The sequence below is a fragment of the Panthera uncia genome, assembly GCF_023721935.1.
Source record: "Panthera uncia isolate 11264 chromosome B2 unlocalized genomic scaffold, Puncia_PCG_1.0 HiC_scaffold_24, whole genome shotgun sequence".
In the NCBI taxonomy this organism is placed as follows: Eukaryota; Metazoa; Chordata; class Mammalia; order Carnivora; family Felidae; genus Panthera; species Panthera uncia.
Window position 1 is genome coordinate 7,603,171 of NW_026057580.1, and position 14,619 is coordinate 7,617,789.

General features: G+C 41.7%; 1 protein-coding gene across 1 annotated transcript in view; it reads right to left on the reverse strand.

The window, feature by feature from the left end:
• Positions 1-2,799: 2,799 nt before the first annotated feature.
• BLTP3A (bridge-like lipid transfer protein family member 3A) overlaps positions 2,800-14,619 on the reverse strand; it is a 57,176-nt gene continuing 45,356 nt past the window's right edge. The window contains exons 15-21 of the mRNA XM_049653401.1: positions 10,011-10,207; positions 8,404-8,558; positions 8,165-8,315; positions 5,448-5,710; positions 4,894-5,002; positions 4,662-4,768; positions 2,800-4,265 (exon numbers count right to left, since the gene is read on the reverse strand). Of these exons, the coding sequence (XP_049509358.1) occupies positions 4,140-4,265; positions 4,662-4,768; positions 4,894-5,002; positions 5,448-5,710; positions 8,165-8,315; positions 8,404-8,558; positions 10,011-10,207 (1,108 nt within the window). The 3' untranslated portion in view covers positions 2,800-4,139. The remainder of the gene's footprint in view (positions 4,266-4,661; positions 4,769-4,893; positions 5,003-5,447; positions 5,711-8,164; positions 8,316-8,403; positions 8,559-10,010; positions 10,208-14,619) is intronic.

Below are 14,619 nucleotides of genomic sequence, written 5' to 3' on the forward strand. Positions count from 1 at the left end.
TACCTACCTAGAGGTGAATGGGAATATTCCTATTCTAGTAGAAAGTGGGGAAAGATCTAGGTGAGGGCCGTAGTCTCTGGAAGGATAGTACATCACACCAGCTTCTCTTGAAAGAGTAAGGACTATGGTAAGTCACAAGGCAATGAGAGCTTTTGTAGTTCTCAACCAAATGCATTGCAGCAATGTTCAGTTGTTTCCATTGTTTTGTGATGTTACTATAACTGATTTTAGAAGTTTAGGCAAATATTAAATGAGAAAAAAACAAACCTTCAGTGTTAAGGTTAGAAATGGCAAGTTCCGGGGCGCCTGGGTGGCGCAGTCGGTTAAGCGTCCGACTTCAGCCAGGTCACGATCTCGCGGTCCGTGAGTTCGAGCCCCGCGTCAGGCTCTGGACTGATGGCTCGGAGCCTGGAGCCTGTTTCCGATTCTGTGTCTCCCTCTCTCTCTGCCCCTCCCCCGTTCATGCTCTGTCTCTCTCTGTCCCAAAAATAAATAAAAAACGTTGAAAAAAAAAATTAAAAAAAAAAAAAAAAAAAAAAAAAGAAATGGCAAGTTCCCATATCACTATGGGAATACTTCAAACTACTTGCTTTCCACCAGCCCTTGAACTAGTCTAAGGGGAAACTAATGTAAATGGGTTAAATGGGAGCATTTAAATTATGGGGCATGTGAGGGATAATGTTTATCCCTCGTATATTCCATACACAGAAACCATTCCTTTCAGAAGCATGAAAAGGGTACATAAAATTTGAGGCCCATGGCAAAATGGGTGGGGTGGGGGGGTGGGAGGGGGGGGTGGGGATGGGAGATTAAATAATACAGCAAAAGCAGCCATCACAAAAATAGAACCTATTCCTTCTGTCTTAAATCAAAGAAATGAGGTTAATTATTCCAGTGAGATGAAAACAAATCTGAGATTGATAATCATCCCTGTAGCTCAGCTAAGAGATAATTAAACTAGTCCCTACACACTAAAGCCGGTCTCCAGCACGTCCATGTAAACGGGAAATCTAGACAATCATAGATGATACATAGTTGTAAATGTTTCACAGCTGAAATGATGATGTGCAGCAGCTGAAGTCTTTGAGGGATAGTGGTGCTATCACTCCAGACATTTTCTTGAGGTATTATTTCTTGTTCACAGAGTCTTAGAGCTCCAAGGCAGAAATCATAAGCAGTCCAAAGCACTACTGTTTTCCTTCCATTTTTTTTTTCTTTACATTTACCCTGAGGACTACCAAGAAAGTCTTCTTGCTCCCAGTGAATAGGAGTATGAAGTTATACAAGATGATTGTTACTAAAATTTCATGGGACCATGACCCCCACCACATTTCCTGGAGGAGGATTTCAAGACACAATAGCCAAAACTGCCACGTAAGTCAGAAATTCTAGGGCACCATTTGTCACATAGACAAGAACTCTGAAGAGCCCAGAAACCTGACTGAACTCTGGTCACTAAAGGGGTTAGCCTTGATGCCTGCCAGAATTGTTTGTATTGCCTACCAGCAAGCACAGGCTTAAGGTGAAGGTATTCCAAGCAATACCTATTAGGCATTTTCTTTGCATGGAGGGATGCCAGAGGGATATGGTGGGTGGGGGAGGTGAAAAGGGGAAGAGAATCAGAATGTGGTTTTAAACCAATTCAGGTGAACCTAAGGTTGAATGATTCTATTTTCCAGCTACTGAATCTCCCTCCTCTAAGAACATTAGAAAGGCCATACTTGAGAGGACCAGTGATCCATTTTGCTCAACATCATGCCTTCCAAAGGAACACTAAGGGGGAGTTTATGGAGGGACACAGTTACCCTCTCAGTTGTATTTCACCAAATAGCCTTAGTTTTCTAGAATTCCTTTGGAAGGCCACCATACAAGGATTCCTCTTAAACCTTCAGCACCTGTACATAGGTTCTGCCAACACCACTTCTTGGACAATGAGCTCCTTAAGTTTCTGATTGGCTATGGGAAGTGCTTTCTTGTACCGAAGGCTATGAAGTTGAGCCCTAGAGCTTGTATTTCAGGACTTGGTGAACACGTCCTTCCTCCTGACTGTTTATCTGATGTCACACCACCCTTAGCTTTCGTCTTTCCAGAATTGGAGCCAACATCTTAAATATGTGTACTCATGTGGAAGTATCTCCACTCTCTGATAATTTTTGCTATTCTCTTGACCTTTCTTCCCTTCACCATATATTTTGCAAATAAGGTCACTAGAAATGCACAGACAATTTAAGCCATTAAAATGGTTTTGTAAGGGGTCCTGTTTTCTGTATTGTCTTCATGTGCCTTTCCTGATGATGCAGTTGGGTTTTGAGCCACAGCAGCACACTGACCCCTCCTTCCCTTCAGCAATGGTTAAGTTTCTGTGCTGAGTTCTGACAGAGCTTGCTGCCTCACTGGTTGCTGGTAAGTACTTTACTTTACACTTACCTAGACTGAACCTCACCTGTGATTTTCCTGTGTGGTCACAGCCTGGCTTATGTGCCTTCTCTGGTTTTATTGTTTTAAGTCCCTTCTGGTTTACCTTTTATTCCTTGGAAGTAGGGACACTTGACTGCATTATAATATCCTGCTCTCAGATTATTTATAAAAGTCTTAAGTAAGGTTAAACCAAGCGTTGACCCATAGGAAACTTCCCATTAGCATTATCTCCAGAAAGATGTTTATTCTTCAGTGTCTAAGTTTTTTCCTAAGCATGACAAAGTATTCTCGTATCTCATAGTAACTGGTGCTTTTGAAATTGCTTTAGTGACGGACCTTGACAAAAGTTCTTTGGAAGTCTGAAGAAATTATATCTTGCTCCTTCTTGAATGCATGTTTCTTTTTATCCTCAAAAAACTAGAATATGCAAGTCAGGCATGATTTCCCATAAAGGAAAATAGTTTATCTTTCCTCCAATAGGTCATGTGTGATTAAGATTTTAGTGACATCACTAAATAACTATTTTACCATCTTGCCAGTTTAGTTAGCTAATGAACTTCCGTCCAATCAACACAGCATGAAGTATATCACAGGGCAGTATGGATGAAGGTAGAATGCTGGGGAAGAATTAGGTAGGAAAGAAAGAGGGGGGAAATAGTTGTTTTATGGGGCAAGGGGAAACCTACCTAAGTTGAAGCGTTTTTGTTTTGTTTTGTTTTTTACTTAAGTCAAAATTACACGGTTTTAAAAAGCCACAGTGATAGAAGGGTATGAGAGGCAACAGGTTGAGATGTTTACGTTATAGTTTAAAACACATTTTCAGCTCCCAAACCACCAAATGCAGAGGAGAGTGCTGGTAGAAAGTCCCAGTGCCTGGAGAGCAGATGTGCCTGGGAGCCCAGGGAGACGAAGGAAACAACTTCTGAAGTACAGCTGTGGAAGAGAGGCAGGCAACAGGGGGCTCAGGATCAAGTCCCTTGGTGATTCTTACCACATCATACCTTCAACCTAGCTCAGGGAATATATTTTCTTGATTTAAATTCCAAATAAATTCTGTTACAGAATCGCATCGCAGTGATGAAGTACAACAGAAAAGAAGCTTAATACAGCTTGGCTGACTGTAGGATCAGCCAAGATGGTATGAGCTTGGCTCCCTTTCCAAAAAAGGCAGCATCCAGGTCTCCCTTACTCTTGTGCCTCTCCCAGCTCCCGCCTTGCTGGCTATTTCCTGTTCTATTCTACTACCATGGCCAAAGCTCAGGCCAAGGACTTCTCAGGTCTGCTACAGGAAGCTCTGGGACATAGAATCTTTGGTGGCTCTGTGGGTGACTGAGGAGATGGGTACCTTCTCTTGTTCACACAGGCTGTAGAGGAAGCAAATGTCTCTGCCATGAAACCAGGTGGTGAAATGGCCCTACAGTGTTGACAAGATTCCACCTAGTGTGGAGAGGGCCAAAAGGCTTTATACAGGCAAGACATGCTTGAGCCACGCACAAAGCTGCCCCCAGTTTCCTAGAACTTGGTCATACTTTGCCCTGTCTTCCACCCGAGTCAGAACAGCTAGTAGAAAGGACACCACAAGGAGTGAGGTGAGCACTCCCCAGTCCCTCTGGCATCCTTAGCAGACTTATTCAATGCTGGACAGCGCCTTCTGTCATAGGTGGTGCTATTGCTGGTGATCTCCTTCTCTCTCCTTGGCACAGATGGCTGAGCCACTGCTATCAGAGCTCAAAGAGGGGGTTATATTTCCTAATCTCCTGAAGCAGTCTTTCTTTATCCTGGTTGGCATTGGCCAATGCTCGTTTAGTTTCTATAAGTTCCTTCTGTAGGGTAGGCAATTCTTTCACCTGAGGAACAATAAATAATTTACAGTTAATAAATAAGGTAACACGCCTTGCAGAAACATCCAGTAAAGGAGCAAGGAGGCAGAATTGAAGCAGAAAAATCCATAAATTCAGTTAGTGATCAACTAGATCTTTCTAAAAGCCTAATCCCATCTTCAGAATTCATCAGTTATAAGGACAGCAACAGGTAGAAATACATGATCAGCAAGCATTCACCTACAGTTCCTGACTTACATCCTCTATTCAGCACTTCTGGAAGTTGCTGCTAGACGATAGGAGCCCAAACTACCCAGCTATACACAGCACAGGCAACCTTTTCAGCTCTCTGAGTTTTACCAGCTTCTGAATTTACAGCCACTAAGGGTCTACGGGAAAGGTATTGTGCAGTTAGGTCCTCACCTTCTCTCCAAAAGACTCTCCTGTGGGCACCAGAAACATCTGTTCTTTGGGGGGCTGCCTCTTCTCACTCTTAGGTACTTCAGCTGATGGTGTGTCCTGAGCAGCAGCTGGAAAAAAGTAAAGGTTCTAAATAGCAAACTTCTGCCAACATGCAAGCAATTCCTAGGTATCACCCACTCCCTTACAGGACAGAAAAGGCAGAGAAGCCGGGAGGCCAACAAGCCCAACTCACCGCCTATGTGGAACACACCATCATCACTCCGTTTCACCACAACATGCTCCATGGCCAGAGTAATGGGGATAGGGCCTGGAGATGTTGGATAGATGGGGGGTATATCATCCTGCAGAAAAAAGGGAAACCACATGATGCCCTCAAACAGCTCAGAGCAGTTTGGGTAACAACCCATGCTTCTACCATCTGGCTTGAAGCGGCTTTATGCCATTGTGTATCCACACATTCTTGCAACGTGGAGAAACATAACTGAGTTTCTCCCATTCTAGAGATGGTCAAACCGAGGACAGATAACTTAATGGGCTTATACATAGTCATGTATGCCAACGACAAGGTCAGGGCTAGAGACAAGGTCTCCTCACCTAAATCCAGAATGTTTTGATAGCAACACACATTTTATGTATTACTATAACCTTCACAAAGAATGCCAAGCTGCATTTACTCACTTGATCCTCACCACACTGTACAGCGGCCAGGGAAGCGATGACAGCAGTCACTGCCAGAATTCCTTGCCTGACAAAGTCTAGAGTAAAAACCAAAAAAGCTCCTCTCACCTTTAGGGTGATGCTGCAGTGCAGGAGTTCAATCTGCATGGGAACTACCACTGGGATCTCTTCATCCTCCAAGAAGGGCCCCAGGCCATTGAGCACCGAAGTGAACAGCTCAAGGTCACAGCCTCGAAGCAAGAAATGCAGGAAGCCATTTTGTGTGGCCAGTGGGGAGCGAACGGCTGCACCAGGCCCCACCTCAAAGCGAAGGCCCACTGCTGGCCTGATGTGGCCAGTCTTCAAAGTTGAGGATTCCTGAAAGCTTGCACCTTTCAGAAGAGAGACAGAAGGAAAACATCAATTAATTATCAGTCAGGGACTTTTCTAAGCATTTTACATACATTTAATATTCTTTAGAACCCTATGCCAAAAGTATTATCACCATTCCCATTCTAGAGATGAAGGAACTAAGGGACAGAAAATAATTTGCCCAAAGTTATACAACTTGTAAGCAGCAAGCACAGGACTTGAATGCAGGCAACAATGACCACAAAGACTGGGCTTGGCCACTTTGCTATCATGCCTCTCATGGTGGAAGGGAGGTCAAGGGCCAATGAAAAACTGGCCTTGCTATAAATCTGAGACACTGGGCTAAAGGCCAAGAAAAAACACAGGACCCTCAACTCTGCTACACTTAAACATCTCTTCCTTTTTCCAAATCTTGGTGTTCTCATTTCTCTCTGATAAAGCCAAGCAGGATCTATGCTAATCTTCTCAAAAGTCCATAAAGACCTATCACAGGTGTAGCCAAGGATATGAAACAACTTCTATACTTATATAGCTGCAAATTGTTACAAGCATTTTGGAAAACAAATCGGTATTATCTAGCAAAGTTAAAGTTATACCTATCCTAATGCCCTAGAAATTATATCCTCAGGAATGTAACTCTGAGAAACTCTCTAACACACATACCAGGAGACACGTATGACAATGTTCAAGGCAATCCTGTATGAAATAGCAAAAAAACCCAGAAACAACCCAAATGTCTGTAAAGAAGAAGTAGAGTAATGGGTACAAGGGATATTTTGGGGGCGATGGTAATGGTTGTACAACTCTGTTAAACTGCTAAAATTTATCAAATTGTATACTTATCATGAGTTAATTTCATAAATGCAAAGTATACCTCAATAAAGCTGTTTTTAAAAAGCAAAAATTGGTATATTCATACAACAGAGTATTATATATTAATGAAAATGAATATATCATAGCTAACTCAACAACCCAGAAGAATCTGAAGAATATCAAAGAACGAAGCCAATCATGAAAGAATACAAAATAATCCCACTTAGAAAACCTCAAAAACCTTCAAAGCTAAATAATACGTTGATACAAACATGTAGAATTGCAAAGTAAAGCAAGAGAATGATAAACACAAAATTCAGGATAGTGGTTCTCTATGACAGGTGAGAGGCAGAAGAAGATCCAGGAGAGAGGCTCCTGGAGACTTCAAAGTTAATGATACTATTGTATTTATTAAACTAGGTGGGCGGGGGGTGTCTGGATGGTTCAGTCAGTTAAGCGTCCAACTCTTGGTCAGCTCAGGTCATGATCTCATGGTTCCTGGGTCAAGCCCTATGTCCAGTTTTGCACTGACAGTGTGGAGCCTGCTTGGAACTCTCTCTCTCCCTCTCTCACTGCCCTTCCCCACCCCTCTCTCTCTCTTTAAAAATAAGTAAATACGGGAATGAAAGCTGGTGCAGCCACTCTGGAAAAGAGCATGGAGGGTCCTCAAAAAACTGAAAATAGAACTACCCTACAACCCAGCAATTGCACCACTAGGCATTTATCCACGGGATACAGGTGTGCTGTTTGGAAGGGACACATGCACCCCCAAGTTTATAGCAGCACTACCAACAATAGGCAAAGTATGGAAAGAGCCCAAATGTCCATCGACGGATGAATGGATAAAGAAGATGTGGTATATATATACAATGGAGTATTACTTGGCAATCAAAAAGAATGAAATCTTGCCATTTGCAACTACGTGGATGGAACTGGAGGGTATTGTGCTAAGTGAAATTAGTCAGTCAGAGAAAGACAAAAATCATATGACCTCACTCATATGAGGACTTTAAGAGACAAAACAGATGAACATAAGGGAAGGGAAACAAAAATAATATAAAAACAGGGAGGGGGACAAAACAGAAGAGACTCATACATATGGAGAACAAACTGAGGGTTACAGGAGGGGTTGTGGGAGGGCGGACGGGCTAAATGGGTAAGGGGCACTAAGAAATCTACTCCTGAAATCATTGTTGCACTATATGCTAACTAACTTGGATGTAAATTTTAAAAAAAATAAAATAAAATAAAAAAAATAAGCAAATAACCTTTAATAAATAAATAAATAAATAAATAAATAAATAATAAAGTACAATTATCAAAGGACTGAATCTGAGTGACAGCAGTTCCCTGATCAGACACAGTTTGATGTCAGCAGCCACACAAATGAAGAGGTGGACAGTGGCCTCCTGTATAAGCTTAAGGAGCACCTGGGAAGTGAAGATGGCTAAGAGCCTACTGAATACAAAGCCCCAGAAAGACCTCTGGGAGTCTCCCTGCAAGCAGGAGACTTCACTGGAGTTACTCCCCCTAATGGCTACTGGAGAGAACGACCAAGGGCTTGGCACTTAGGACAACTATCCTTGGGTCACAGTGACAGGTGAAGCTAGGGCTGCCCAGACAAATCCCACCAGCTCTCCTGGAATTGCTACCATCCTCACCTGAGCACTGTCCATGCAGGAACTGCCATAGTCCCACGGTACCCAGCTGCTGGAGGGTCAGTTCCTCTGCCTGAAGGGCCACAGTCAGATCTTCACCACGCACCTCAATCCCAAAAGACACCTCATTCACCTTCAGGACCAGAACGGAGACCTGTAAAAGGATACTCTCTTAGCTGCGTCCCTCCCAAGCTTCTAGCCTTGAGCCTACCCTCTGCAGAGAAGAAAGTAGAGCAGCTGACCGGGTGAAGACTGAGGTCTTCCCCACTGGGTGAGACCGAACTGTTGGCCTCTGGTGACCCCTGGCCGTAACTATCCATAAGAGGGCTCCCTTGAACGCCAGCACTGTCCAGGACATTTGGAAGAGTTCCTGGTGGAAGAGATTCTGGACCAGACTCTGTATAAGAAAGACAACAGATGAGTTTCAAAGTCAAAAAATTCTGTTCAAATCCAATCTCTAAAAACAATGACACTATAAAAACAACAACAGCAACAACAACAACAAACATTTATGACGTTTATGAGAACAAATGGGAATTTGATGGATTTAAGGAATTGCTAATTTTTAAGAATGGATAGTGGTATTTGGTCACATTAAAAGAAAACCTATAAATGGATGCAACCCAAGTGTTCCCTGACGGATGAATGGATTAACAAAATGTGGTATAAAAATACAATAGAGTATTAGCCTTAAAAAAGAAGAAAATTCTGACACGTGCTATGAAGTGAATGAACCTTGAGGACATTATGTTAAGTGAAATAAGCCAGTCACAAAAGGACTCCATTTATATGAGGTACCTAGAGTGGTCAAATTCAGAAATAGAAAGTGGAATTGTGGTTGCCAGGAGCTGAGGGAGAAGGGAACAAGGAATTACTGTTCCATGGGTACAGATTTTCAATTGTAGAAGATGAAAAAAGTTCTGGAGATGGTTGGTGATAGTCGCACAACGATGACTATACTTAATGCCACTGAATTATAGTTAAAAATGGTTAAGATTGCAAAGTTTATGTTATATATATTTTACCACAATTAAAATTTTTTTTCAAAGATCTTTAAAGTCTATTTCCTAGAGATACGTCATAAAAATATTTATGGACAAAATGATATGTTTGGAATTTGCTTCAAAATAACATGGAAGGAAGGGAAGTGAACAGAAGTATATTTGAAACAAGAATGACCATGAGTTCTTAATATTTGAAGCTAGGTAATGGGTACATGAGGACTCACTATTTGATTCTGCCTACTTTTGTACATATTTGAAATCTACATATTTGGAATAATATTCCATATTCCATAATAATAACAAAACAAACAGGGTACACACCACCCAGTTTCAGAAACAGTGCATTCTCTTTTCATTTTCATTTAGACACTCGTAAGAGACCATTTAAAAAGTGTCCAGTTCAATAAGATAAAAGAACCAGTGTAACTTCCAGTAGTGACTGATGCAATTCCTAAGAGTTACTCATTTTACCATAGACAAAGCTTCTAGTTATTTTCCAACACTAAAATACATAGGCAAAACAAAACAAAAACAGACAACACACACACACCACTGACGCCAGCCACCAAACTAATCCTACTGCCATAGCTACGTGGCTGTAAGACTAGCACTCTCTCCTTTGGTCTGAGTCTGGTTCTGTGATAAAGGTTAAGTGCTAACCCATAACCTAGAAAATGTGTGGATAAAACCAGAGCCACAAATCTATTAAAATTTCTCTTTTTTGGTCTTGGTTAAGAAAATGTCTATTTTATCAGAACTTAGCTCCTTCTGTATCCTACTGGGATACAGGCAGCAGAAAGAACCCTTTCTGGATTTCAACTTTGCCTGGCTCTGCTTCCACCTACCAGACTCCAAGAGCATCACAAAGCTATCACTGCCATCACTGTCCACTGAAATCCGATCTTCAGGGCCACTGTTATCCAGTGAAACGCCATCAAATGACTGCTGAGATACCGTCCTCTTCATGGAGAAAAATCGGAGTCGGGCAGCACTTCCACTCAATGGTGCTGCCGCCCCCTCATCTATTTTGGCCATGGGCTCCCTGTTTAAAAAACAAAAACCACAAATGTGGCTTAAGATATATGTTCTGTCCCTTGCAATACCCATCGCTTTCAGCCCTAATAGTTATTTATACATAAACTCTGATGTCAACTATTACCTGCTGTAAGGGGGTCACACCATTTTCAATTGCTGGCCTTTGTGAATCCTCCGGCATTTCAAACTGCATAAGCAGCTCTGCCATATTAACGTTAAATGTCAAGTTTATTCAAGGTCATCCCATTTTTAGAGGAGACCAACTACTTACAGCCCCAGTGCTAATGAAGACACCTGAAACCACCCACATCCATTCCACAAGTGTTTACTGAAAAACTTCTGTATAAAAGGCACCATACTAGGTACGGGGGGGGAGTGGAGAGTAGATAAAATAAGAAATAAGGCATCCCTTGTCCTCAGTTAATGTATAATCTATCAGGAAAGAGAAGATTTATTTATTTATTTTAACATTTACTTACTTGAGAGAGAGAGAGAGAGAGAGAGAGAGGGAGATGAGTGGGGGAGGGGCAGAGAGAGGGGGAGACAGAGAATCTGAAGCACGCTCCAGGTTCTGAGATGTCAGCACAGGGGTCAACACGGGGCTCAAACCCACAAACCGTGAGATCATGATCTGAGCCAAAGTTGGACACTTAACTGACTGAGCCACTCAGGTGCCCCAGGAGAGAGGAGATTTAGACACAACTTACCAGTATACGGGAGTAAATCACACACCTCATAGAGGAAAGAGATACAAGCCAAAGGCTAGGCAATATCAAAGGGTGAGAAGAAGGGGATCAGGAATGGCTTTGTGGAAAGAGATGGCATGTGAGGTGGCCCTTGAAGGACTGTGAAAGAAGGAAGGGGGCATTCTATGGGGGAAGAAACCACATGAGCAGAGACACGGAACTAGAAAATAAAAAGCACCTTTGTAGACCAGTCAGTAGCTCAACCAGCTAGAGCTTTGGTTTTGTTGGGGAGAACAGAAAGGCACAACTCAGTGAGAATAAACCTTTAAAGATCTTTTTTTTTTTTAATTTTTTTCTTTATTTTTTTGAGAGAAAGGGAGAGCGTGAGCATGGGATGGGCAGAGAGAGAGGGAGAGAGAGAAAATCCCAAGCAGGCTCCACACTCGGCACCAAGCTTGAGGCAGGGCTCATGACCTGAGCCCAAATTGAGAGTTAGACACTTAAGCAACTGAGCCACCCAGGTGTCCCCTTTAAAGATCTTTTAATCTTACCTTCCCATTTTATAGGTGAAAAAACTCACTCAAGGTCATAAAGGTGGAATTAAGAAAAACCCAAGTCTCCTAACTTCTTGCTTGCTAAGTGTTTTTTTTTTTTTCCTCTTTACCACATGGGTTGCAGCCAGATTACTGAAAAACCTGGATTAAAGATTACATATGAAAGTGCTTTTAAAACTATTAAGTAGAGGGGATATACAGGAAATCTCTGTACCTTCTGCTCAATATTGCCATGAACCTAAAACTATTCTAAAAAATAGTCTATTAAAAAACTGTAAAGTGCTGTAAGGAAATATCATAATAATTGATTATGCCACACTAATAAATTCAAACTAAATTCAGGGGTTATAAGGAAAAAGCCTGAAAGTTTCAGAGAAGAGAAATAACAAGATCAGGCCTATGTTTTAAGAATTGTGACCTGACTCTTTCAAACAAGGTAGGGAGGAAAAGACCTCCAATGAGGAAATAAATTAATGGTTTACTGAAATAGTCCACATGCGGGAACAGACAGCAGAAGCGGCCATGAGACTCCCTAGAGCAGTGTTCTCAAAGTGTCGTCCTGGTAGGAGCATCAGCATCAATGGGTGGCTTATTAGACATGCAAACAGTCAGGCCCCATCTCAGACCTACTGGATGAGGAACTCTGGGACTGGGGCTCAGCAATGTGTTTTAACAAGCCCTCCAGGTGATTCTGAAGCATGCTTCAGTTTTAAGAACCACTGCTCTGGGGATTACAGTCAGAATTTGACAAATGACTGAAAGAGGCAGAGCTAAAACACAGAGCTTGAACAAGCAGGAGAATGATGCTACTGAAGAAAAGAAAGGAACTGGTCTGGGGAGAGATAAGGAATTTAGCTTTATGTATGTGAGGCTCGACACACCCTGGAAAATCCATGCAGAACTACATGCAGTAGATAGTTTTAAATGACGAGCAGGGGAGAAAAGTCAGAACCGAAAATATAGACCACAGCAGAAGTGAGAGATGGATAAAATAACTTAGAAAGTATTAAAAAAAATGCACTGATATAAACCTTCCTGAAGCTTGGCAAATACGTCAAGAACCTTAAAAAATGTTTGTAGTTTGGGGCACCTGGGTGGCTCAGTTGGTGAAGCATCTGACTTCGGTTCAGGTCAGGATCTCACGGTTTCTGAGTCGGAGCCCCGCATCAGGTTCTATGCTGACAACTCAGAGCCTGGAGCCTGTTTTGGATTCTCTGTCTCCCTCTCTCCCTTTCACCCCCTCTCCCCCCCCCCCCCCCAACCCCCAACTCATCTCTGTCTCTCTCTCTCAAAAATACCATTAAAAAAAATTTTTTTAATGTTTGTAGTGTTTGACCCAATAATAACCCACTTCTGGATTTTTATTCTAAAGATTCAGATATGCATAAAAGAGTAATATTCACAAAAATAAGGGCATTTAACACAGCATTGGTTCTACCTGAGAAAAACTGGAAACAGACTAAAGCCCGCCCATAGTGGAATGAATGAATAAATTAGGACACATCCATTTGCTAGAATACAATAGAGCAATTAAAAATTATGTATTCAAATACCTAATGAATGGGAAATTATTCACACTAAAACATTAAGTGAATAAAACTGGAAGTTTTCTACATGATATAGAAATAATATAATTCTATTGCCAAAAAAAACAGTATTTGTGTATACTATGTGTGTATACACAGGTAAGGATTCACATGGGTACACAGGTATATGTATAAAAATTGGAAGAAAATAGATCCAAATGTAAATAGTGGCTATCTCTGCATAGTGTTGTCACAAGTGACTTTGTTTTCTTCTTTATTCTTCTTTTTCTACATCGTTAACAAAATGAACACAAATCATTTTTATAATTTAAAACATAAAATTATGGCAAAAGCAATCAGAATACAGACAGCCTAGCGCCGTGGAACAGTTGTGTTTATAGGATAAGGGGAAGAAGAGAGCATCCAAGCTTTCTTGGCTCCTTCTGAGTAGTGTGAGTGGCCAGACAGGGCCACAGGCATTCAGGATGACTGCAGGGCTGGCTGCCACACAGGGCTGTCAAGGACAGGGAGGACCGAGAAGAGGCCATGGGACTGGAAAGTCAGAAGTCAAGGTTGGTGTTTCAAAAAAGGCTGGTGTCACACACACCTTTCTTTTCTCTTTACCACCTCTCCTCTTTTCCCATCTCCCTTACGCTTCTCCATTTAGAAAAAGCAGCACGTTTGGTGACTTGGAGTCCAGGCTTTCAATCCTCACCCTACCACTCACAAGTTATACAACCTTGAACAAGTTTCTTACCTCCCTAAGTCTGTTTCCCCATCTGTAAAAGGGGGACTGATATTAGTACCTGCCTTCAGGGTTGTACAAGAATTCAATGGATTATATTGTAAGTATTCAGGTCAGTGCCTGACACACAGAAAGCACTCAATAAATGTTGCCTAGTATTAGTATATCTATTATCCCTTTAAGTTTCCCTTCTCCTTCCTCCTAGGCTATCTGTGCCTAAGAGAACTGGCATTGCTCAGAGACCCATTTAGACCCACAATCCACTTAGACAAAGCTCTAAAGCCACTGATTTTCAAACCATGATCCTCAAACCACAAAGAGTCCCCAACAAAGATTTCCCATAGCCTTCATTATCTTTCCTAAAACCACAAGGCACCCATGGAAAAATCCATACCTTTCCACTCTTCAGACTGTGCATTTCTGTGTTTTTCTGCTTACTCCCCACTGCATCTTCAGTGCCTAACACAGAGCTGGGGACAGAGTCAGGGCTCAAAAAATTTTTGTTGAAAAAAATTTTTTTTGTTGAATAAATAGATAAAATAGATGAAATTCTTCCTTCTCTAACTCTGGCAGACATTGATAAGGTGTACCAGAAAGCAAACCCAAAGCCCCAACCTCTCTACTTATAAGATAAAGGATTCATAGGCTCATCCTTTCTAAAACTTCAGTTTCCTCAGCTATAAACTGAGGATACAAATTTCTGTAACTATCTTATGGGGCTGCTGTGGGGATCAAATCAAACAAGATACTACATGAAAGACCACTAAAAAGAATAAAATATCATGCAGATGCCAGATATCATTATTATTATTCAGTATTATTCTGGGCCTATCTGTATCAATAATGGTGACTCAGTGAAAGAGGAGGGAAGATCCTATGAAGCAATAAATGCTGACTTGAAAACTCCC